The following is a 27,115-nucleotide window of genomic DNA, read 5'->3' as shown; positions in this document are numbered from 1 at the left end:
ATGTAGGCTATGTGAACTTTGAGAATGCATGACTTTTCAGTGAACAAACATGGTCTATGACAACCAATGATTGAGTAGGTTCATTTCCACATTCTTCAGTATCACCTGAATTTCAATGGTTAAAAACTGATTTTGAAACAGGCACTATATCTTTCCTTTGCAGATAATGATAAAATCTAATTCTCCACAACTGTGCAAGAAGCCGCTTTGCTGGGTGCACTGTTCAAAAGGAAATTCTTTCAAACACAAAAGGGAAGAGAAGCAAAGGAGTTGCCAAGATAATGCTTTATTTCGACACAAAGCCTTGAGTCCTCTGTCTCATTTGGTGGCTTTGCCTTTGCATTCTTCACATGTCATTTCTGAGTAGCTATGTCAGTTTGTCAACCTTTACAACATATTTGATGCAAGTGAGAGAGTACAAATCAAGATACTCAAATTAGAAAATGCTAAACAATCAAATGTAATTTCTGAAAGGAATAATTAAACATTATCACTCATAATGTAATTAGGACTGGTTAATAAAAACAATTAAATAAAAATAAAAAAACATTGTTCAGAAGTTGCTAATATATCTTCGGGCATTAATTCGGACATTCAGTGTTGATATTATGTTTTCAGTTGTATGCATCTTTACTTAGTTGTTGCCAAGGCGGTGCTTTGCTAAGGTGTTCTGAGTGTATTTAGCCTGTTGCTATGTGGGAGATGGGGTGTTCGCTGTGGTTGCTAAGGTGTTGCTATGTGATTGTGTGTTGTGGATTGCTGTCAAGGCATTGCTACAGTATGCGGTTGCTTAGGTGTTCTGAGTGTATTTAGCATGTTGCTATGTGGGAAGTAGGGTTTTCTGGGTGGCTGCTAGGGTATTGCTATGCAACTGTGTGTTGTGTGTTGCTGTCAAGGCGTTCCTATGTGATTGCTAAGGTGTTCTGAGTCTACAGTATTTAGCCTGTTTGCCATGTCAGAGATAGTGTGTTGTGGATTGCTGTTTAGGCATTGCAATGCGGTTGGCAATGTGTTCTGAGTGTATTTAGCATGTTGCTATGTGAGAGATGGGGTGTTCTGGGTGGTTGCTAGGGTATTGCTATGCAATTGTGTGTTGTGTGTTGCTGTCAAGGCATTCCTATGTGATTGCTAAGGTGTTCTGAGTCTACAGTATTTAGCCTATTTGTTATGTCAGAGATAGGGTGTTGTCGATTGCTGGCATTGCAATGCGGTTCGTAATGTGTTCTGAGTGTATTTGGCATGTTGCTACGTGGGAGATGGGGTGTTCTGGGTTGTTGCTAGGGTGTTGCTATGTGATTGTTTGTGTATTGTAGGTCGCTGTCAAGGCATTACTGCACTGTTGCTAAGGTGTTCTGAGTGTAGTTAGCATGTTGCTATGTGGGAGATAGGGTTTTTGGGGTGATTGCTAAAGTGTAAGTGTTGGTTGCTAGGGTGTTGCTATGTGATTGTTTTGTTGTGGGTCATTGTGAAGGTTGATAAGGTGTACTGAGTGTATTTAGCACATTGTTATGTATGTAGTTGCTAAGGTTTTTATTTTTTTATTATTTTTATTTTTTAAATAAATAATGAACAATAATGCATGTACAATAGTAATTGTGATGCTTGCCAACTATTTCATTGTATTTTGCAAGACCTGTCAAGTTATCCTTTTCTATCTGCTCTCTCCTAATACTCTCAGTCTTTGCGTCCTCTTGAACACACTTCATTCTTTTTATCTTGCTGCTCTCTAGTCTTGAGAGGTTTCTTCCATTGCTAACCGACCAACAGCACTGTCAGATTGAGTCAACAGATGCGACTCAAGCAGACAAACAATCTGAAGCCCGACCCAATCTGTCTGTTTGTGGGCAGAGAGATGGGAACACACAGAGAGAGGGGAATAAAGATGGACTGAGGTAAAGAGAGTTGAAAGAGGATGAAAAACTAGGTAAAAGAATGGTAAAATTATGAAGCTTGTTTTTGAAACAAATGTTCCAAAACCTAGTCGCTGCGTACTGCCTGAAGAGGCAGCTGCCCTCTATATTTTTCTAAATGAAATGGAACCTCATAAGTGACTGATTCAGACTGCAGCAACTCTGTGTCACAATAATAGTCACACTTCACTCGATTCACAATTATTTTGAATAGAGTTTGCCATTAGCATGCTGCTTACACCCTAGAACACCCTAGCACCATGTTTAAAGAAATCACAGAACACTTTAGCAACCTCATAGCAATGCCCTGGCAACCACCCACAACAACTGGCAACCACCTAGGACATGCTAGCAACCACCCACAACACCCTAGCAACATGCTAAAAACACACCGAACACCTTAACTACCAAACAACCATCCACAACACCTAGCAACCACCCAGAACACCCTAGCAACATACTAAAAACACTCAACACTTAAGTAAACTCATTGCAACGCCCTGGCAACCACCCACAACACATAGCAACCACCTAGGACATGTTAGCAACCACCCAGAACACCCTAGCAACATGCTAAAAAACTCAAAACACTTTAGCAACCAAACAATAATGCCCTGGCAACCATCCACAACACCTAGCAACCACCTAGGACACCCTAGCAACCACCTAGAATACTCTTGCAACATACTAAAAACACTCAGAACACTTTAGCAACCTCATTGCAATACCCTGACAACCACCCACAACACTTAGCAACCACCAAGGACATGCTAGCAACCACCCAGAAAGCAACCCTTGCACTATAATAAAAACACTCAAAACACCTTAGCAACCAAACACCATTAATCTCAAAACCACCCACAACACCAAACAACCACCTATAACACCCTAACATCTTGCTAAAAACAGTCAGAACACCTTAGCAACCAAACAAAAATGCCCTGGCAACCATCCACAACATTTATCAACAACCTAGAACACCCTAGCAACTTGCTAAAAACACTCAGAACCCCTTAGCAACCAAACAGCATTAACCTGAATACCCACAACACCTAGCAACCACCTAGGAAACACAAGCAACCACACAGAACACCATAGCAACATTCTAAATGAAAGATTAGAGCACCTTAGCAACCAAAACACTTTTATAAACATCTGAACTTCTTTTTAATAACACAGCATCTAAAAAATGCGTAACTACCAGAGATTCTTTTAAATATGGATATAGCAACCTTCGCAGCATTACCGTAGGAGAGAACGTAACTGTCAACTTGGATTACGTCAGTCTTCTAAGACAATCATATAATGGCCTTGACCTCAATGAACCACGTTCAGAGTGTTATGACAATAAATCACCGTTTGCGGATATCATACAAATGAAGGAGAAAGCCGTAAACTGAAACTACCAGTGAAGCCTTAAAATGCTATCTATGTGGGGAGCTCACTACTTTTTGGAATAGTGCGAAAGAGAGGGGAATAAAGGAGAGTAGGAAGGGGGTGAAATGATAGCAAAATGATGAATATCCAATCAGAACATTTGTGGAATAGGCTGATGTAAGTGAGGAAATGAGGAGGAACAAAATGGAAATGAGATGGTTCTATCTGAAGAGACAGTCGCAGTGGGCGGACACAACCCGTTTAGCCTCTTTTAGGCATTTTAAAATCACATTCCCCTGCATTCTCATTCGCTCTTAGTATCTGTGTGCTGACAGCTCCAGTATTTCTGTCCTAGCCAAAGGGGAAGTCAGACACGCTTGACGTGCTGTGCTTCATGTGACTGGCCAACGGTGACGAGCTGAAGCTCATGCTGAAACGGACCTTTTTTCAGGCGATACGCTTCTGTTACGTAACGCAAATGCCGTATGACACAGAACAAGCTGTACATATAATGCAAGAGAGTAGTTAGTGAAAGTACTACCCAAAACCAGAAGATTGAAAAGTTTTTTTTGAGGACTTCAGTGATTTAAATGTGTTGTGTGAAATTTCTGCATCCCTAGTGGCACCAAAAGGAACTGCAAAAATAATTACTGTATTCAAACTAGTATCCTTCCTCTGTCATAAGCTTGATTTTCATGCATGCAGTAGTTTTAATGTGAAATTTTAGTTTAACCAAACTGACTGACCACAACCCAGAAAAGTTTGTTCTAGAAATAGTGGGATGAACTCACTTAGATCAACTGAGAATCAGCAGCCTGAGGGAGTGAGTGCTTAACTAGGTTTGTATGAGGTAGGGCAAGCTGCTTTTAACTCATCTTCTCATCTTTAAATAATTTCCCTTCATGTCAGTGAACTCAAAATCCTCACAGGACAACTAAACCTCAACCAAAAGCTAGACTTAGTCTCAAGAGGAGAATACCAGCCAAACTCTGTTTATGTGCCACTCATTTTTAACTCATATGTTCTACTTTGCAAACATGCTGTAGTTTGTCACCAAAGCACCAATGCCTCATTGCCAAGACGTTTGCTGTTTTGTGTGACTGTAATGAGTTCCTGTAGAGCCAGGGCATTGCTGTTTGGCTGCCTAGGTGTTCTGAGTGGTTGCTAAGATGTTTTAGATGGTTGCCAGGTACTGTGGGTGGTTGCGAAGGCAATTCTGTTTGGTTGCTAATGTGTCCTGAGTTAGCATGTTGCTAAGGTGTGCTGGGTGGTTGCTAAGTGTTGTTGGAGTTTTACAGTGCATTGTTTTATGTTTACTAAGGAGTTCTGAGTTGTTGTTTTTTTTTGCATGCTTCTAAGGTGTTCTGGCTGGTTGCTAGGTGTAGTGGGTGGTTGTGAGGGCTATTCTGTTTGCTAATGTATTCTGAGTGTTTTTTTTTTTTAGCATGTCGCTATGGTGTCCTAGGTAGTTGCTAGGTGTTGTAGGTGGTTGCCAGGGCATTGCTGTTTGGTTGCTAAGGTGTTCTGAGTGTGTTTAATCTGTTGCTAGCATTGATAATGTTTTCTAATTGGTTGCTAGGAGTTGTGGGTGGTTTCCAGGGCATTTCTTTGTTGTTTCTAAGGTGTTCTGAAGTTTTCAGCATGTTGCTAAGGTGTTTTAGGTGGTTGCCAGGCCATTGCTCTTAGGTTACTAAGGTGTTCTGTGTTGCTAGAGCATTCTTGCTGGTTGCTAAAACGTTGTAAACGTGTCTTAGGTGGTTGCTAGGGCATTCTAGTTTTTTGTAAGGCATTGGTAGAAGGTTGCTAGCATGTTCTGTGTGGTTGCTAGGTGTTGTAGGTGGTTGCCAGGCCATTGCTCTTTGGTTGCTAAGGCATTCTGTGTTGCTAGAGCATTCTTGCTGGTTGTTAAAATGTTGTAAGCGTGTCTTAGGTGGTTGCTAGGGCATTCTGGTTGGTGTAAGGCATTGGTAGGTGGTTGCTAGCATGTTCTGGGTGGTTGCTAGGTGTTGTAGGTGGTTGCCAGGCCATTGCTATTTGGTTGCTTAGGCGTTCTGTGTTGCTAGAGCATTCTTGCTGGTTGTTAAAATGTTGTAAGCATGTCTTAGGTGGTTGCTAGGGCATTCTGGTTGGTGTAAGGCATTGGTAGGTGGTTGCTAGTGTGTTCTGGGTGGTTGCTAGGTGTTGTAGGTGGTTGCCAGGCCATTGATCTTTGGTTGCTAAGGTGTTCTGTGTTGCTAGAGCATTCTTGCTGGTTGCTAAAACATTGTAAGCTTGTCATAGGTGGTTGCTAGGGCATTCTGGTTTGATGTAAGGCACCGGTAGGTGGTAGCTAGCGTGTTATGGGTGGTTGCTAATTGTTGTAGGTGGTTGCCAGGCCATTGCTCTTTGGTTGCTTAGGCGCTCTGTGTTGCTAGAGCATTCTTGCTGGTTGTTAAGACATTGTTAGCGTGTCCTAGGTGGTTGCTAGGGCATTCTGGGTGGTTGTGAGGGCGTTGGTAGTGCTAGCGTGTCCTGGGTGGTTGCCAAGCCATTGCTCTTTGGTTGCTAAGGAGTTCTGTGTTGCTAGAGCACTCTTGCTGGTTGCTAAGATATTTTAGTGTGTCCTAGGTGGTTGCTGGGGCATTCTGGGTGGTTGTGAGGGCGTTGGTAGGTAGTTCCTAGGGTGTTCTGGGTTGTTGCAAGGTGGTTGCTTACAAGTCAAAAGAGCCCACCCTCATGTCTTTATGATATTCTGGTCTCTAGATATGGCTCAGGTTCCTCTATCAATGTCAGTCGAGAAGATTTTTGTTTGCTCATTTACTACGAAAAGGCACAAACTCTCCTCAACAAGCCTCATGATTTGAGGTGTCATTCATGTCTGTAGCACAAACGTGCAGGATGAGTTCCATACCAAAGTTTAATACTTAGGGTTAGAAGTTTGTTCTATTCACTAACCTAAATATGAGCAATATAGTGATTTTTGCCACTGTCACATCACATATGCAGAGTCTCTCTCCATCGCTCTCATATTCACTTCATATCTCGTTCTCTGTTTTTCTCGGCTCTTGCTCTGATGAAAGAATGATTGAAGTGGTAAGAAGGTAATTGGCATTTTGGCACAATGGTAATGACCTGTGAAAGGACTGCGGTGTCCCAGTGACAGCTTCTCATTTTTGATTTGTGATTACGCATTGAAGCCCTTTCAAGAATAAACACACATTTCATGGCAGGCCGTCTCATTAGTTCAGACACAAATGAACCAACAGGCCAACTGCGCACATGCCTGGGGGTCTCCAGGTACTTAGAGGCCCCAAACCTTTTCAGATATAGTGCATAACGAAAGGAAAAAACTAAATGTTTTCTTGCCGCAACTGGCAGTCAGAATTACCTAAAACTGTGGAGCAAACGGTTCATTCTGTAAACAAACTGCTCATAGGAAAGAAAAATGACATCTCTTTTAAGGCATAGTTCACCTAAAACTGCAACATACTTGAATGTTTTGGTGCTTTTTGTCCAGTTTAAAGCTTGGCAGCATGAATCACAACCCACTTCATGACAGAAAAATATAGTTTTTCATTTCATTGTTTTGAATTTGAAATAGACAATTGAACATTAATGAACCGCTGTGCAACAGCGACAAGGAAATAGACTCTAAATGTGATGGATCAAAAGGTCAAAGACGGAATTCACACTCACCGTTTTTGTCAGCACGACGGAAAATCTGTTGAGAGAGAAAGATACAAAAATCGTCAATGGGGAGTTGATCAATGTGAGCAGCATTCAGATGATTGTTAGAAACACTCTGTGGTGATCAATACGCAACATAATTTGGCCTGAATGCCTTGAATGAACTGCCTCTTAAGAGCTGTTATGAGTCACACACTCCTAACGTTCAGTTCTCACATGAACACATTCTGACTGAAATCCCTTTAGAATGCTTGTTACACATAAACAGACAACACACGCAGGGAAAAACAATGCTAAATGCAAATAACAAATACAACTAACAACATAATTGTGCATAGATAGGAGGACAAAATAAAGAAGAAAATGCTTCCCATATCTTTTGTTGTTGATGTCAAAGTTCATGCATCAAATCAAACTCTACATAATTCAGGCTCAAATGCATCTGTCGCTTGGTAGAAGCTCGTCAAACAGATGTCAACATGGACAGGTTGTGTGTCATGCCTTCATCATCAAAAATCATCATCAAAACTACATAAAATACATGCAATAAACGTAAACCTGGTTTATGATAACCACAGTGTGTTATGCGTTTTTCACTTTAATAAGTAAACTATGACAAAACATTTTAATTATTGTTTTTAAGGAGATTTTTGTTTACTTTTGAATGATAAACTATTTTGGTACAGTGTTGGTTCGCCACTTGATGTTCAATGGGAAATCTGAGTGCTTCACTGTAAATCACGTTAAAGGGATAGTTCACACAAAAATAAAAAATATGTCCTCATGTACTCGCCCTCATGCTATTCCAAACACATATGACTTTCTTTCTTCAACTGAACACGAAAGGAGATGTTAGGCAGAATGTTAATCTCAGTCACCATTCACTTTCATTGCATCTTCTTTCCATAATCCATACAATAAAAGTGAATGGTGACTGAGGCTAACAGTCTGCCTAAAACACACACACACACACACACACACACACACACACACACACACACACTCAACACACACAAACATATACACTCAACAAACACAAACACACACACACACACACACACACACACACACACTCTCAATATGCACACACATACACACACTCAACACACTCACACTCAACACACACTCAACACACACAAACACACACACACACACACTCAATATGCACACACATACACACACTCAACACACACACCCAACACACTCACACTCAATACACACACTCAACACACACACACATACAAACACACTCACACTCAACACACACACACACACTCAACACACACACACACTCAACACACTCACACTCAATATACACACTCAACACACACACACACACAAACACACTCACACTCAACACACTCACACTCAATACACACCCTCAACACACACACACATACAAACACACTCACACTCAACACACACACACTCAACACACACACACTCAACACACACACACAAACACATACACACACACTCACACACACACACACACACACACACACTCAACACACGCACAAACACACACACACACACACACACACTCAACCTGTACACACACACACACACACACACACACACACACACACACTCAACACACTCACACTCAACGCACACACACACAAACACACACACACACTTAACACACTCAACACACACACTCAACACACACACACACACACACACACACACACACTCAACACACACACTCAGCACACACACACACAAACACACTCACACTCAACACACACACACTCAACACACACACACACACACACAAACACACACACACACACATACACACTCAACACACACTCACACTCAGCACACACTCACACTCAACACTCAACACACACTCACACTCAGCACACACTCACACTCAACACACACACAAAATTCCATCAAATTGAACTGATTAATCTTTTATAAAATAAAACACAAATAAATACATATTTTAAGTTTTATTGTTCCTATTTCTCTTTTTTGTTGTTATACCTCTTTGTTGCTCTTCTTATTTGTTATAACTTTGTCTTTTGCTTTATTAATTTACACTGTGAAGCGACTTTGGGTGGTGAAAGGTATTCTAGAAAAATTTAAAGTTTTTTCATTTTAGTGATTTTCTTTTCTTCTTTTTTTTTTACAGTTTGAAGCAAAATCATATGAAAAGCCACTTTCTCGCTGTGTGGATCATCAAACCGGAGTAAATGGTCACTATATTGAATTCTCAAGGGTAGCTAATGCTGTTATCTGTCAACGTCTCTCAAGTGCTTTTCCTCTCCTCCTCTCTCTTCCATTGGCTCTGAGGCCTGTAGCACTAACATATCACATTGTGAAAATCTGAGAATGGTCTTTTCATCTGAGACTCGAGATGAGAACATTTCTGGACATTCTGCATACACCAAAAACCCTAATAAGTTTACTCTTATCAATTATAGAGTTCGACCGATATTGGTTTTTAGTGGCCGATACGATACTGATTATTTTTGTGTTTCAGTGTCCAATAACCGATATGCATAACAGATTTTTAATTGTTGTTTTATTTCTGCTTTAACCTCCTGAGATGCCCGCGTGACCGTCGTGTGCATTTTCCATTTAATTTTTTGATTTGTAACTAGTAGCACCTAATAAACAAGCAGAAATAAATAAAAATAATAATAATTCTAGAGCAAATAGTTTTCCTAAAAATTGATGTCCACATATGTGGACAGCGGGACTAAGTTGTGACATTTTAAATAATACCAAGCTATAGAAAGTCAGATTTTTTTTTGTTTTTTTTAATCAAACAGTTTATTATGTGTCCAGGAGTGTTGGTTATTCATGTTTTTGAGATGTTATAGAAATTACAGCTGATTTTCTAGCTAAATAAATTATTCTGATTCAAAGTAATGGCCAGCATCATCCAACCACTGCCAAACATGTTGGAAACACTGATCCAAACATCATCTGCAGCCTGAAACTGAACTTTTGATCGGATTTTAGGAGTGAATGCACTTAACTGCATAGAGAGCTATAGGATGCTCCCTTGCTCCCTATTTAGTGAATGACTTAACCTCCAGTGTGCTGTCTGTCTGCACTGGTCTCAGAACAGTTTGAAATGCACCTTCATCCTAACTCCATATAAAGCCTCTGAAAGCAACATTTTTCAGCTTTTTCTCAATATGATAATGCACAGTAAATATACAGGAATGCGTTTACTAATGTTAATGAATAGAACCGTATTGTACAGTGATGATAAAATAAAATATAACAACTTTTATATTAAAATGAAGCGAAATGACCAACAGAAATGTTATAGTTGAAATTCATTCAAAATAACTAAAAAAAAAAAAAAAACATTTTTGAGGGAATAATGTCCCATTTTCCACATATGTGGACATCATGTTTAAAATAAACAGAAGTTTTAAAGCGGCATATCAAACGAAACTAGAGACACTACTCTTTACAACTAAACAGGTTTCAGTGAAAAAACTTAAAGTGGTTTCTTATCAGAGGCACTTTTGTTGGCGCTGCACTTGTAGAAGTGCTTCACGGAAATGGACGTCATGCTGATGTCACGTGACTCGGTGCACCAGAAGTTTAACCCTTAAATGACAGTGTAGAGTCTTGTGAAGGGTCTTCAATTGGTTTAAATTACGCGTTGCGTATAGCGAAGCCAAAATACAACATCCACACATGTGGACGCGGGTTCGCACGAGGTTAAGGCACGATAACTTAATCTTAAATAAACATTTTCACCATCTTCTGAAGGTGAATAGCCTTTTGTGTCCAACTTTATAGGGAAACACGATTTTAAAGAACCGATAAACGATAAAGTGGAAATATCGGTAAAAATATCGGTTAAACCGATTATCGGCCTATCTCTAATCAACTAATTGAGTAAACCTGTTCCTTCAATTGAACTGAGTAATGGCGTCTCCAAAACGTATTTAATTAAGTTTACTTATAGTGACTTGTGTTCATAAAGAATGAACTTAACTATTTAAGTTAGTGTAACTAGATGCAAGTAGATTTAACTCAAATTTGCAATTTAAATGTTGTTGTTTAATCATTTTAATTAAATGGACTCAAATTTAGATCATACAATAACACAGCTGAAATAGGTCAATCATTAAATACACTTATTTCTCCACAGAAATGTATATAAACCTGTATTTCAGTTGCACATGCACAAGGAGAATTGAGATAGCGTTAACAGGGTTCATCGCCTTAATGGTGACAACACACCAAACAACTATTTGCAACAGAACAACATAAATAGTACAAAAAAAGAGCTAAAACCCCTATGAATTCTTAATAACAGCTATTTAATTTAAATGCTCCCATATGTTCACTTTGACCAAGGAAATATAATTACATTATTTGAGCACAAGGCTTTGATGGTATTCCCCATAACCTCAATTTTGTACTCAGTAGTTTTTGTTATTGAACACTTAAAATCTCTAGTCTATTTTAACTATTCCTCTGAATGCAAACAATGTGAAAGCGTAACGTGCAACGTCTATTTTAAGCTAAATAGCTTGCAGAATTAAAATGACATTCAGATAAATGTCCGTAACTAAAACAAACGGTTGGATTCTCACACTCCACTATTTACATTCGGCTAAGAGCCTCAAACATCAAAATCAACGCTGACTAATACCTTTAGATCAGATAAATCCAAGCAAAATGACACAGCATTAGAGATTGAGCTCAAATACGATCTCCTTATAAAGAGCAGTTCTCATATTTGTTGAGCTTTAAACGAGCTTTCCATTACTCAGTACAGTTTGTAAAAGCTAGATGTGCAAAAGCGCACTGCCAAAAGGTAAGCGTAAGATAATGCATCATTAACAATGTCCTTTAAAGGTCATTTGAGCGTCCTGCTGCGAGATCGTTTCCAATGGGTATCTGGCAGGTGTTGAACCAGAGGGGAGACAAGGGTCCTACTGACTCTGTTCACAAGAAAGAGAAAGAGACTGTGGCGGAAAAGGAAGAGAAAATTATTGATTCACAAAGCACAGTATCAGTTGAGTCATGGGCTCTGTTCAGAATCGCATCTAACATTGACGATTCTTTTAAATCGACAATGTGACAAGTGTAATGACTCTTATGAGCCGGTGTCATGATAAATTGAGTCCCCATGGGGGTAACCGTTTGTAATGCCTGAGAAAATGTTATCGTGACAGCATGTCACTGAAGTCTAGGCTAACTGAAAAACACAAACAACATCTTTCATTTCAAAATCTATAACTTCAGTTATATACTATTACATGTAACTTATGGCTTAAAAGTCATGAAATGATATATCGACATACATCATAAAATGATTTTAAAGGATTTCTACTCAGGCAGTGAATGTAGTACCCATTAATAGGTTCCTCAGCCAATGGAATTGCTGTCACGTCAGAGGGAGACACGATTTTCAGGGGGGACTCGATTTCTCACGACACCGGTTCATTTTAATCTACTGCGCGAAACTTACAAAGCGAGTTGTGTAGCCTGACAACCGAACAAATGACTCTTATTAGTCAGTTCTTTTAAATCTATAGTGCGAAACATATTGCATGTTCAGTATAGTCCAGTTCCTGAACAAATTACTTTTATTAGCTGGTTCTTTTCAATCTAGAGTGCGACCAGTGTAGTCTGATTCCTTAACGAATGTTTTAAATCTACAATGTGAAACATACATTGTGACCAGTGTAGTTTGATTCCCGAACAAATGACTCTTATGAGCCGGTTCTTTTAAATCTACAGTGTGAAACATACAGCGTGACCAGTGTAGTACGAATCCCCAACAAATGACTCTAATGAGTCGGTTCTTTTGAATCTACAGCGTGACCAGTGTTGTCCGATTACTTAACAAATAACACTTATTGGACGGTTCTTTTGAATCTACAGCACGACCAGTGTAGCCTGATTCCTTGATGAATCACTCTTATTGGCTGGTTCTTTTAAATCTACAGTGCGAAACATACAGCGTGACCAGTGTAGTCCGAATCCCTACCAAATGACTCTAATGAGTTGGTTCTTTTGAATCTACAGCATGACCAGTGTAGTCCGAATCCCTAACAAATGACTCTAATGAGCTGATTCTTTTGAATCTACGGCATGACCAGTGTAGTTTGATTCCCAAACAAATGACTCTTATGAGCTGGTTCATTTTAATCTACTGTGTGAAACATACAATTGAGTAGTGTAGCCTGACAACCGAACAAATGACTCTTACTGTATGAGTCAGTTCTTTTAAATCTACAGTTGAAACATACTGCATGTTCAGTGTAGTCCGATTCCTGAACAAATTACTTTTATTAGCTGGTTCTTTTGAATCTACAGCATGACCAGTGTAGTCCAAATCCCTAACAAATGACTCTAATGAGTTGGTTCTTTTGAATCTATAGCGTGACCAGTGTAGTCCGAATCCCTAACAAATGACTCTAATGAATTGATTCTTTGGAATCTAGAGCGCGAAATGTACAACGCGACCAGTGTGGTCCGATTCCCAAATAAATTACTCTTTATGAGTCGGTTCTTTTGAATCTACAATGTGAAACATACATTGTTACCAGAGTAGTCCGATTCCCGAACAAATGACTCTTATCAGCCGGTTCTTTTAAATATACAGTGTGACCAGTGTAGTCCGAATCCCTAAAAAATGACTCTAATGAGTCAGTTCTTTTGAATCTACAGCACGACCAGTGTAGTTTGATTCCCAAACAAATGACTCTTATGAGCCCGTTCATTTTAATCTACAGCGCGAAACTTACAATGCGAGTAGTGTAGCCTGACAAACGAACAAATGACTCTTATGAATCAGTTCTTTTAAATCTACAGTGCGAAACTTACTGCACGGCCAGTGTAGTCCGATTCCTGAGCAAATTACTCTTATAAACTTGTTTATTTGAATCTGCTGCACGAAACAAACAGTGTAGTCTGATTCCCGAACAAGTGACTCTTATGAGCCGATACTTTTGAATCTGAAACTTACAGCACAACCAAAGGTGTGCGATTCCCAAGTGATCAACTCTTATGAGCCAGTTCTTTTGACTAATTCCTGAACTAATTACTCTTATGAACGGGTTCTCTTGAACCTACAAAGCGACCAGTGTAGCCCAATTCACGAAAGAATGACTAATATGACACAGTTCTTTTGAATCTACAGTGTGAAACATACAACGCGACCGGTATAGTCTGATTCCCAAACAAATGATTCTAATGAGTCGGTTCTTTTGAATCTACGGCATGACCAGTGTGACCGAATCCCTAACAAATGACTCTAATGAGTCGGTTCTTTTGAATCTACGGCATGACCAGTGTAGACCGAATCCCTAACAAATGAATCAAATGAGTCGGTTCTTTTGAATCTACAGTGCGACCAGTGTAGTCTGATTCCTTAATGAAAGACTCTTATTGGCCGATTCTTTTGAATCTAGAGCGCAAAACGTACAACGCGACCAGTGTAGTCTGATTCCCAAACAAATGACTCTAATGAGTCGGTTCTTTTGAATCTACAGCACGACCAGTATAGTCTGATTCCTTAATGAAAGACTCTTATTGGCCGGTTCTTTTGAATCTACAGCGCGACCAGTGTAGACCGAATCCCTAACAAATGAATCAAATGAGTCGGTTCTTTTGAATCTACAGTGCGACCAGTGTAGTCTGATTCCTTAATGAAAGACTCTTATTGGCCGGTTCTTTTGAATCTAGAGCGCAAAACGTACAACGCGACCAGTGTAGTCTGATTCCCAAACAAATGACTCTAATGAGTCGGTTCTTTTGAATCTACAGCACGACCAGTGTAGTCTGATTCCTTAAAGAAAGATTCTTATTGGCCGGTTCTTTTGTATCTAGAGCGCAAAACGTACAACACAACCAGTGTAGTCTGATTCCCAAACAAATGACTCTTTATGAGTCGATTCTTTTGAATCTACAATGTGAAACATACATAGTGACCAGTGTAGTCCAATTCTCGAACAAATTACTCTTATGAGCTGGTTCTTTTAAATCTACAGTGCAAAACATACAGTGTGACCAGTGTAGTCCAAATCCCAAATGACTCAAATGAGTCGGTTCTTTTGAATCTACAGTGTGAAACAAACAGTGCGACTAGTGTAGTCTGATTCCCGAACAAGTGACTCTTATGAGCCGGTTGTTTTGAATCTACAGTGTGAAACATACAGCGTGACCAGTGTAGTCCGATACCCTAACAAATGACTCTGAGTCGTGTTAAGGAAGAGTTAAGGAACCGGCCTCATTACATTCCTTACGATTCCCAACCGTACTCGCATACTACATGATGAGGTCACAACAATGTAGCATTCCCCTGTTTGAAACATTTATCATGGAATGATTATTACTTTTTTAAAGTACATAAGAAAATCTGGTATATTATGCAGTGTTCAGTAAAGAGTAGGCTAGATTCCCTTCCAAACATAGCCATGGTTTAAAAAATAGAGAGCGCATTAGTTAATCCAGATCTCGTTCTGCTTCAATGGCTATGGTTCAGTCTCACTATCAAGTGCTTCAGATGTGGGCTGAGGGAATTATAAGTATCTGTTCACTCTTCACTTGTCAGCCAGATTTAAAAATCTCAAATATACAGACTCGGCAAAGATGATTAGCAATTATAGCCTCAGGGAGCGAATAAATAACTCCCCCACACACAACCTCTGTCCATCGCCCTGTGAAAAACCTCATTTTAACACTTGAGTTCACAGTCTATTGACGAAAGCATCTCTTAATCTAATCCAATGTTTTCATTAGCAGGTCATGTTCCTCATTTCTGTCAATATGGGTCATTAGTCATTGGGGGAAATAATTTTGCGTTAATAATCTCAATTTGATGCGCCATCTGTTGTTTTAATTAGTAGTGTTTGCAAAGGCAAGCATCACTATAACAATTGTTTTGCAAACCCCCTAACTTAAGTATTTACAGTTTTTGTTGATCGCTTTGGTACTATTATCACAAGTATGTGGTAAAACCTCACAAATGTTATTACAAAACTCAAAGCAGATCATCACGTAATCACGTTCAATTGACTTAGTACAACACACAAAATTACAACTTTTTCACCACACCTAATCAGTGTGTCATCAAAGAAATACCTTTCATATGAAGTAATTGTCTTTCACAATGCAATGCTCACAATACTTTTGATATGCGTAAATACATTTGACCAACACTTAATCAAACTGCTCTTAATGGTTGATCACTGAACCGTTTGGTAAACCTATAGATTTTAAATTGGTTTGTCAGCTATATACAGTATATGGATTTCGAGAACTCCACAAATAAAATGCGTGTTTGTATGAACATCTAAATTACATGTAACCACACATAATGAATACTCGTTATTGATAATTGATTTCACACTGGCAATTTCTTTCAACATGGAGCAGGACAGACAGCAAGGAACAGGAAGAGCTCGTGGACAAGGGATCCGTCAGAGAGGTGGGCATGGGCACCAACAGAGAGGCCAGACAGGTGGGCATGGGCACCAACAGAGAGGTCAGAGAGGTGGGCATGGGCACCAACAGAGAGGTGGGCGTGGGCACCAACAGAGAGGTCAGAGAGGTGGGTGTGGGCACCAACAGAGAGGTCAGAGAGGTGGGCAGGGGCACCAACAGAGAGGTCAGAGAGGTGAGTGTGGGCACCAACAGAGAGGTCAGAGAGGTGGGCAGGGGCACCAACAGAGAGGTCAGAGAGGTGGGCATGGGCACCAACAGAGAGGTCAGAGAGGTGGGCAGGGGCACCAACAGAGAGGTCAGAGAGGTGGGCATGGGCACCAACAGAGAGGTCAGAGAGGTGGGCAGGGGCACCAACAGAGAGGTCAGAGAGGTGGGCAGGGGCACCAACAGAGAGGTCAGAGAGGTGGGCATGGGCACCAACAGAGAGGTCAGAGAGGTGGGCATGGGCACCAACAGAGAGGTCAGACAGGTGGGCATGGGCACCAACAGAGATGTCAAAGAGGTGAGCATGGGCACCAACAGAGAGGTCAGAGAGGAGGGCATGGGCACCAACAGAGAGGTCAAACAGGTGGGCATGGGCACCAACAGAGAGGTCAGAGAGGTGGACATGGGCACCAACAGAGAGGTCAGAGAGGTGGGCATGTGGCCCATCGAAGGGTTGGTCATCAGAGAGAGAGAGGCAGAGCTGTTGTCTCTAATGAAGTCCTGGCCATCATCGTTGATCATTTGGTGAACTGAGGCATTACTATGGCAGAGGCTGCCAGATTAGTTGAACCAAATCTAAAAAGATCAACTGTCAATTCTATCATCAGAACTTTTTGCCAAGAAAACCACTAAATATATATACTATGCTTTTCCATTACATTTACTTTAATTTGTAATGTATGTAAATTCATAAAACATGTTACAGTATTCTTACAGTATGATCTATTGACAGTATACTCTGTTCTATGCTTAGAATTGACAGAAAACCCCATAGTGGTGGCCGTGGTCGTGTGCTGACCGACCAGCAGGAGTGGGCAGTGGTGGAAATGGTGAGGGCCAGGAATGATATACGGCTGTCGGAAATAAAGCAGGCAATTGAGGAGAACAATGACACCTTTGCCAATGTGGCACCCATCAGCCTACCAACAGTAGCCCGCCTTTTGAAGAGGCACCAGGTATCAATGAAACACATTTACCTGGTGCCTTTTGAGAGAAACAATGACTGGTTGAAACAACTGAGGGCTGAGTATGTTCAGGTACAGCACTATATACTGTATTACTGTTACTATTTGATGCATCGCCTACTTCATATGTATATTGGAACTACACTGTAAGAGGAACTAACCAAAATATATTTTTTAGAGGGTGATGGTGCTTGATGCTGATGTGAACCATCACAAGTACATTTTTGTTGATGAAGCGGGCTTTAACCTGGCCAAAACTCGTCACCGTGGACGGAACCTCATCGACCAACGGGCCACTGTCCAAGTGCCTGGACAATATGGAGGAAACATCTCCATGTACGCAGATCTCACTGAAGATGGTGTGGTAGGACGAAGGTCATTACTTGGCTCCTACAATGCTGCACATCTCATTGAGTTTCTCAGTGAAATTGAGATGGCCTGTTAAGGTGAAGGAGTCACCTATGTAATTGTGTGGGACAATGTCAAGTTCCACCATGCAGAGGTGGTTCAAGCATGGTTTCAGGCCCATCCCCGATTCATGACCCTCTACTTGCCCCCATACTCTCCTTTCCTCAACCCTACTGAGGAATATTTTTCAGCATGGAGGTGGAAGGTCTATGATAGCCAACCCCTTGAGCGTGCCACCCTCCTTCAGGCCATGGATGAGGCATGTGATGACATCAGTGTAGACCAATGTCAAGCATGGATTCGCCATGCCAAAAGGTTTTTCAGTGATGACATTCACTGTGATGTGGACGAGAATCTATGGCCAAATGCTCAAGACAGGCTTGATTCAAATTAATGTAATGTGCACTAAATGTTATGTTTTCATGTAGTTAATTTGTTTTATTTAACTGTGTACATTTGATTATAGAGAGTATACCTATGTTACAATTATATCTGAAAAACACAATTTGCAAGTCTTCATTGATCACAACTTGATTACACATAGAATAGATGTTATGGAAATGATTGGGTAATGTAAATGTAAGTGTATTGCCTAATGTGAAAATTGTGTATCTGTCTTTTACAGTACTGTAGTATATTACCTTCAGCACTTCTAAGGGCGATTTGAAACATGTATCTTGCATTGTTTGTTATTGAATTCACTGGTAGTTAAAACGACTAAACAGAAAATATAATCATCATGTTGTGTTTTGGTGATTAAACCACATGTTCTCATGACATTTCACGGTTCAATGGTTGTGTGCTGAGAGATGTTTACAATCCAGATGAATGCACAATGGCAAGTTTTGAATGTAAGACTGGCTGCGTTACAAGTGTGATGAGTTTGGAGTTATGTAATAAGAGTTGTGAGGTTTTAACACATACTTGCGATAATAGTACCAAAGCGATCAACAAAAACTGTAACTATGTACAACGCACATAAATGGTACAAATCATGCGAATCGTTGAGAAGAGGTGTACAAGTCATTTTCTAAACAGTCGAATTTACAGTTTTGGTCTGGTTGGCACTACAAATGGGCGAATAAAGTAATTAACCACCCTCAGAACACATAAGTAACCAAATAGCAGCACCCTGGCAACCACCCTTGGTTTGTTGTGATAAATTTTGCACTCACATTGACTCTCGTTTGATGGTGTTTTACTGAGAGGTCAACTGATTTGAAAAGGTGCAGTAGTAGTTTCTGCAATATTTAATTTCATGCATAATTCTACATCCTGAGGATAACGTCATAAATAAGAGATGTTTCAATAAGATCTGAACCGGTCTTCATAGTGATCGGCTCTTCAATGAAATATGTGACAGGATGAAATGCTGATATTCAGCCGTGGCTGAACAGACTGAATTCTTCCAAGCAGAACAAAAACATGAATCACGATGTCCATCAGAACTGTCACAAAACTTCTCCGTAATTGCTCCGATGATCAAAGACAGGCAACTTTTTCCCAAGCTGTTTCTAAAAGATGACAGCTTCAAACCCATTTTCCTTCAGTAATGTGATGAATTTCCAGGTGTAATAAGTTATTTAATGATATTTGCAAATTTAATGGATGGTGAAATGTGGGTGTTACGCACCAGTACTTGCCAGACCTGACAAATATTACTTCTTTGGAATAACGTGCACCGATGAAAAGTTCACAGTTAGACCAGAAACATGTTTTTTGATAGTCAATTTCCATGTTTACTTTAAAGTTCCAGAAGAAGACGAGCACACACACATGCATCCCTTCTGTAGTCCGACCCCCATCTTGCGAGCTTATTTAAACCTGCTGAGAACATCTGCAACTTCTTATCATGCACCAACACGACTGCACACTGAAGCCTTTAAGGTGCTGCACCTGACACTCAGTGTGTGTGTGTGTTTCTTATGTACAATATATTCGCCATTAACATGTATCATTATTACAAAGTGATATTGATTACTCCTTTCAGATAAATAATCACTGTGAAAAAAAAATCTGTTCAAATTACTGTGAAATACAGGCAGCTGTTGTTGCAGAAATTTACTGTAAAAAATACAGTGACCATGTTTCATGCTTTACGGGATGTAATTGATGCCTGTATATTTTATGGTTCACATATTATTAAATGATATAAACTAGCCTTCTGGAACTATAAAAGTCTGCTTTTTACTTTAAAATGTATAGATAATCCTACCACACCTGGAGTCACAAGTATGAATCCAGGGCATGCTGAGTGACTCCAGCCAGGTCTCCTAAGCAACCAAATTGTCCCGGTTGCTAGGGAGGGTAGAGTCACATTGGGTAACCTCCTCGTGGTCGCTATAATGTGGTTCTCGCTCTCGGTGGGGCGTGTGGTGAGTTGTGCGTGGATACTGCGGAGAATAGCGTGAAGCCTCCACATGCGCTACATCTCCGCGGTAACGCGCTCAACAAGCCACGTGATAAAATGCGCGGATTGACGGTCTCAGACGCGGAGGCAACTGAGATTCGTCCTCCGCCACCCGGATTGAGGCGAGTCACTACGCCACCACGAGGACTTAGAGCGCATTGGGAATTGGGCATTCCAAATTGGGGAGAAAAGGGGGGAAAGAATTTTTTTTTAAAAAACATTAATTAAACTACATAAAATATAACATGGAGCACCCCAATGTACATAACTCTTATTAAAAATAAGAAACATAACTATTCCCATAAAATATAATGAAATGTGATGGGTCACGCAGAGACTTCTGGGAATGTCTGGTTTTTGTTTTTTACCATAATTTTAACAATAGTTTACTGTAAAAATTTTAAAAATGTATTCTCTTGTTAAGCTTTTACATATTTACTGTTAATTACACATATAAAATCATACTTTTCACTTGTAAAAATATTTTTTTTCTCAATATTTTACAGTAAAATTACATGTATTGTCTTATTATAGATTTTAACCATATGTGATAAGGTAACTACCCGTTAACCAATTAACTTTTTATTTTTATTTTTTTTTACTGTAGCATTTTAACATTCTTTATTTTTCACAGTGCTTTTGATGATAATTATATTACATTTTAATTTGGATAAAAATAGAATGCTGAACAAAAAGCCACATTTGTGCTTATAATGTTATATAATATGCACAGCAATATGTGTAGTATAGCAACGTTTACAAGTACACAGATATTTGTAATTGCTTAAAGATTGTATGCATGCATATATGAGCACAAATGCAAACACACACACACAGAACCAGAATGGTACTGTATATAGTCTATATTTTGTCTACATATTTACAGTACAGTCTACATTTTCATATGCTTCAGATTTTATTGATTTATTATTGATCCAGTTCCCTCAAATATAATTCAGCTCCGCTACAATTGTTTAATCAAATAGCACAATGAACAAACAAGAATAAATGACAATTATACCGACTGGAAGAGAGACAAAGAAAGGCATTCACACTGTACAAATAAATAAATTTAAAATAGATGTCATGGACACAGTTCACTCACAATCCATGTGTTCTTGGTTGTTAAGACATATATGTAAAATACTAGAGCCTCTACTTGCTAATATATTAGTATATTACTTATACTGTATATTAGTGTGTGTGTGTGTGTGTGTGTGTGTGTTTAAATGAAGCCCTGTAGTACATTTAGACTATGTGACCAAAAACAAGACATGACAATGCAAGTGGATTTTTTTTTTTTTTTTTTTTATGATAAAAATCAGTGCATATCAATTAGTGCTTCGTATTGCACGATAACCTATTTGAAGACTGCACATCTTTTATACTGTACACATAACAAACCACTCTTCTGTGTCCAGAACCTTTCAACATTGGTAGGGTTCAAGGTGCATGTTTGCACTGTGACCTCGGTGACCGAACGGATGGGTTACTTACGTCTTGAAAGATGGACAGTCCGTGAACCGCATCCTGGATCTGGTGCTGATGCTGCTGTTTGGAGCGGAGATGCTCGCGCTTCGCCGACTGGAGACACATCGTGATGATTTCGGTGCACGCCAACATCTTTAAACGAACTGTTTAAGAGAATTTGCAGACTTCTCACTCAGTGAGATCGATATATGCAGATGTGTCACTCAGTAAGATTGGAAACTGGTGTGTGGAGAGCAAAGCGGGTGAAGCAGCAGTCCTCTCTGTGCGAATGATGCGAATGGTGATGATGCTGAGGAGTAGAGAGCGAACGAGTCATTGAGCCGGTTGTTGTGAATGATTCAGTCGAACCGATTCGCAAAAACATTTGTGATTCACTGGAATGCACAGGCTAAGAGAAACTTTCTTTACCGTTAAACTTATTATACACATGAGTTAGTGCTTAATGATTTGTTGTTAATACATGCTTCATGAACTATAGATCTATAAGAGATACAACAAGCAATATAGGCCCAATTTAAACTAATTTATTTGACTAAATCTAAACATTATAATAATATAGATAGCCTAACAGGGGTACTTAATTTAACCAAATTACAATGAACCGAACACACTTTTGAGTGGTGACTCAAACGAATCAGCGAATCGTTTACATTGAACGGGTTCGAACCGACTGAACGAACCGAGTCATTCGTTAAAATGAATCGGACTTCCCAACGCTATACCAAGGAATGTTCTTCACCTCCTCGGATGCTGATTGGTCCTTCACTTGTTCAGCATCTTTCCCAATGAAAACCAGCTGCTTTGTTTCACATCAATACTGAGATATTTTCAAGGGAAAATCTGAACATTGATTGGGTTTTTTTTTAAATCCACATTGATGTCCATTATATTATATTATATTGTATTGGGAGACTGGTGTTGGCACACCTGAAGAACATCACTGGACCCTTTCTAGATCCCCTTTAATTTCCTTATCGAGCAAACAGGTCTGTGCATGGGATTGCATCATATTCAGACCAGGGACATATGCAAGGATCCTTTTTGTGGACTTCAGTTCAGCTTTCAACACCATCATCCCAGCTATACTCCAGAATAAATGACACCAACTCTTTGTTCCCATGTCTAACTGTCAGTGGATTACCAGCTTTCTGACGGACAGGCAGCAGCTTGTGAGACAGGGGAAACTCACTTCCAGCACCTGTACAATCAGCACTGGTGCCCCCCAGGGATGTGTGCTCTCCCCACTACTCTTCTCCCTCTACACCAACGACTGCATCGCCAAGGACCCCTCTGTCAAGCTCCTGAAGTTTGCAGATGACACCACTGTCATCGGCCTCATCCAAGATAACGATGAGTCTGCATACAGAAGGGAGGTTGAACAGCTGGCTGTCTGGTGCAGTCAAAACAACCTTGAGCTGAACACATGCAAAAAGAACACCCCATCACATTCTAAACAGCACTGTGGCAGCAGTGGATTCATTCAGGTTCCTGGGCACTACCATCTCACAGGACCTGAAGTGGGAGACACACATTGACCCCATTATGAAAAAGGCCCAGCAGAGGTTGTACTTCCTTTGCCAGTTGAGGAAGTTCAACCTGCCACAGGCACTGCTGATACAGTTCTACTCAGCGGTCATTGAGTCAGTCCTCTGCACTTCAATATCTGTCTGGTTTGGTGCAGCTACAAAATCATACATCAGAAGACTACAAAAGACAGTTCGGACTGCTGAGCGGATTATTGGATGCCCCCTGCCCTCCCTTCAAGTATATATATATATATATATATATATATATATATATATATATATATATATATATATATATATATATGTGTGTGTGTGTGTGTGTGTGTGTGTGTGTGTGTGTGTGTGTGTGTTTGTGTGAGTGTGTTTGTGTGTGTGAGTGTGTGTGTGTGTGGGCAGGTTTAAGTGGTTTACAAGGTTATAAACTGGTAATGACAAGGGTATTATGCTATAAATGTGGTTTATAAGGACATTTCTAGCGTCCCCATCATTCAAATCACTTAAAAACATACTAAACGATGTTTTGTTGAAAATGTAAAAATGCAGAAAGTTTTTCGTGAGGGTTAGGTTTAGGGGTAGGGTTAGGGTTAGGGGATAGAATCTATAGTTTGTACAGTATTAAAATCATTATGTCTATGGAGAGTCCTCATAAGGTTAGTCACACCAACATGTGTGTGTGTGTGTGTGTGTGTGTGTGTGTAACCATGTTTATACTACATTGTGGGGACCGCTATGGCTTATTAAACATACTAAACGATGTTTTTTTTTAATTTTTTTTTTTATTGAAAATGTAAAAATACAAAAAGGTTTCTGTGAGGGTTATGGTTTGGGGATAGAAATTATCGTTAGATCTGTATAAAATCCATAAAATGCATGGAAGTCTATGGAGAGTCCCCACAGTGATATAAAAACATGGTGTGTATATGTGTGTGTGTGTGTGTGTGTGTGTGTGTGTGTGTGTGTGGTGATATCATGATGCTTCTTAGTAGTCTACTTTTTTGTAGCAATGACAAGTAGCGCCATCTGGTGGAGAATCTTTGTCAAAATCGTCTCATCTGCTTATCTTGAAGTACACACAAGTTTACTTTGTAGTATCTAGAGTTTTCTTCGAATGGCTTGGAGGGGTTTTCGTTTTAACACAATTTAAATAGCACACAACAGTACGCATCTGTCCCGGCACAAACACACATTACATAATCCGAATGGACGCGCGTTACGTCACGGGTGTCGCGCAGTGACGTCACTCTGAGACGGAGCCCGTGCTAGCACTGTGGTGAGAATGCGATGGAGCAAAGTTTGACCAAACGACGGGAAGAGTCCCTCAAATCCCCTTAAAACAGAGATCTACAGACATTTCCCGTGATCGTTAAACGGTAAGATACAAGCGACACGAGCGCGTGAGGGGCAAACATGGAAGAAGAACAGCCGTGTTATGATAACGCGCTAGCTCCACTGACCGGTGGCTGTCTGGCAAACTGTGGGGCGAGGATGTTATGGCAGTTAATTTATCATATTTGACACACTTTAGTTTAAAACTAAGTAATAAGTATTTTTTTTTTTATTTTTTTTTTTAGATATATTCCTCAAGTTGGCTTGTAAACGCAAGTCTCGCGACTTGCTGTAAGTCATAAGTGCTTCGTGACGTCACGAGAACGCTTTCAATGTAAACAACGAAGCTTTCTACACTTTACGGTGTCGTTTAAGGTGGAGTTTTTACCATAGGACATTTATCATCTGTATATTGCCATTTATAACAGTTCTATGGCTCTACCATGGATCAGTGATGGCATCAGGTGGCACTACCATGGTATTTTGATAAATACCATGGTACTTTATGGTTCCCATACTCATAAACCATGGCATTTACATACTACTCTAAGATACTTCAAAGAATACCAGGGTACTAGCATTATGATAGTGTACAATTACCATACTAAGTCTAACTTATATTATGGTTAAACTATGTTTTACAGGTTTAGACATCAGTTTGTAATTCCACATAAGTGACCATGGTTTTTCTGGTAACTACTAGAGGTCCACCGATAGTGGATTTTGCTGATGCTGATAACAAAGGTGGTGGAAAGGCCGTTATTTTATTAAAATCTATCTATATAATAATAAAAATATCATATTCTTTCCTTACTATGAAGGGCACAGACATTTAGGCTGTAAAATGAATAAAATCCCAAAAGCAGTTTATTGTGCAACCCATATCCCAATGATAACCTGAGAAATTAAGATTGGTGCATAACACAGGACTTTTTATTTTAAACAAGCCCAGAATACACCGGGGACTCTTATTTTGAAATTACAGAGGTTTGGCTCCATTACAATGCTCTCTATGTAAGTATTTACCATCTGAAGCTTTTTGTAGCTTATAGATTCACCAGATGAAGTTTTTTTACGAATATATTTCACCAGATGAGGTTTAGTGATAAGGAATAGAAAAATAATAGGGGAAAAAAGGAAAATAAAATATCAGCAACTATCGGCATATATTTTTCCAGATAACCGATAGTTCCAAAAAGCAACTATCGGCACCGATTAATTGGTAAAACCGATATATCGGTCTACCTCTAGTAACTACTGGATAAATGTTCATACTGAGAGACAGTGAAGTCCAGAGAAACGTCTGGCCTTGAAATGACATCATCTGTAATCTTCAGAGGATTACTGAAGACTTCTCCTGTGTGAGATTAGCCAACAAGGACATGAATTGCACACCATGAGTCGAAAGAGTTTCTCAACACACTGATTAGAGGTCAGATCTAACTAGTTTAGTAGTGTCAGACAAAAAGAGCAAAGATATATTTGGTGTCTGATCAGATAATTTAGTCAACATGAAATCAAAATTTACTTTTCACCCCGTTCAGGCTCCATTCTGGTCTGGAATGCCAACTGGAATGTATCACTCAGAAACTTGATGAATTATGGAAGTAAAGTAGGTTGCGAATGCCGTTTCATGTTGATTTTGAGTCTGCCGTTTACCCCCGTATTCATGTTTTTGATATGGATAGATTTGAAACCGAATGCATGTTTATCTGTATCTGTTTTTGTGCATTTCAGATTAATTTGAACCACAGGAAGAACTGTTAATGGCAGCATAATGAAGGCTCAACTACAGATAACTGGTGAGCTTTTTACAAGAACACATACTGTATATAGTGACACACTTTCCATTTTATTTTACAGCTAGTCTTTACATCGTTGCAATGTGGTATTTTTGTTCAATATTAAAGGTATGTTCTACATTCAATACAAACTCAGTCGACAGCATTTGCAGCATAATGTTGATTAACACAAATATTTTAACTCGTCCCGCCTTTATTTAACCCTTGTGCATCAATTAAAAAAAGTTACTCAGAGGTCCTTAGAGGACAAAAATGTCCGCGTCAAAAAACTGCCGTAATAATATTATATATTCATATTATTTTCCACTTTCAGTGTCTTTTTTTAACCAACATCAGTCCTGATCATAACTACCATATATTCATTCATTTTCAGGATTTTAACCCTTTAAATGCCAGTTTGTTTACATAATGCCACTGTTGTTTTTTACACACACACACACACACACACACACACACACACACACACACACACACACACATTTCACAATACACACATACAAAACACACTCTGACATCCATACCAACACACACACACACAATATTATCTGCATCATTTATTCAATTGGCCTGCAGTGCTCTATAATAC

At 39.6% G+C, this 27,115-nt stretch overlaps 2 protein-coding genes across 4 annotated transcripts in view; one reads left to right on the top strand and one right to left on the bottom strand.

The window, feature by feature from the left end:
- Positions 1-22,131, bottom strand: part of LOC127449585 (N-terminal EF-hand calcium-binding protein 1-like) — a 50,263-nt gene extending 28,132 nt beyond the window's left edge. Inside the window, exons 1-2 of the mRNA XM_051713119.1 lie at positions 21,882-22,131; positions 6,963-6,987 (exon numbers count right to left, since the gene is read on the bottom strand). Coding sequence (XP_051569079.1) covers positions 6,963-6,987; positions 21,882-22,007 — 151 coding nt within the window. The 5' untranslated portion in view covers positions 22,008-22,131. The remainder of the gene's footprint in view (positions 1-6,962; positions 6,988-21,881) is intronic.
- A 2,501-nt stretch (positions 22,132-24,632) lies between these two features.
- LOC127449552 (E3 ubiquitin-protein ligase Itchy) overlaps positions 24,633-27,115 on the top strand; it is a 51,409-nt gene continuing 48,926 nt past the window's right edge. For all 3 annotated transcript variants that reach the window (XM_051713055.1, XM_051713053.1, XM_051713054.1), the window contains exons 1-2: positions 24,633-24,771; positions 26,465-26,529. In XM_051713055.1, coding sequence (XP_051569015.1) covers positions 26,505-26,529 — 25 coding nt within the window. In that variant the 5' untranslated portion in view covers positions 24,633-24,771; positions 26,465-26,504. The remainder of the gene's footprint in view (positions 24,772-26,464; positions 26,530-27,115) is intronic.

The sequence above is a fragment of the Myxocyprinus asiaticus genome, chromosome 12 (genome assembly GCF_019703515.2).
Source record: "Myxocyprinus asiaticus isolate MX2 ecotype Aquarium Trade chromosome 12, UBuf_Myxa_2, whole genome shotgun sequence".
Taxonomy (NCBI): Eukaryota; Metazoa; Chordata; class Actinopteri; order Cypriniformes; family Catostomidae; genus Myxocyprinus; species Myxocyprinus asiaticus.
The sequence above is the reverse complement of the archived record's forward strand: the minus strand, read 5'-3'. Positions and strand labels throughout refer to the sequence as shown.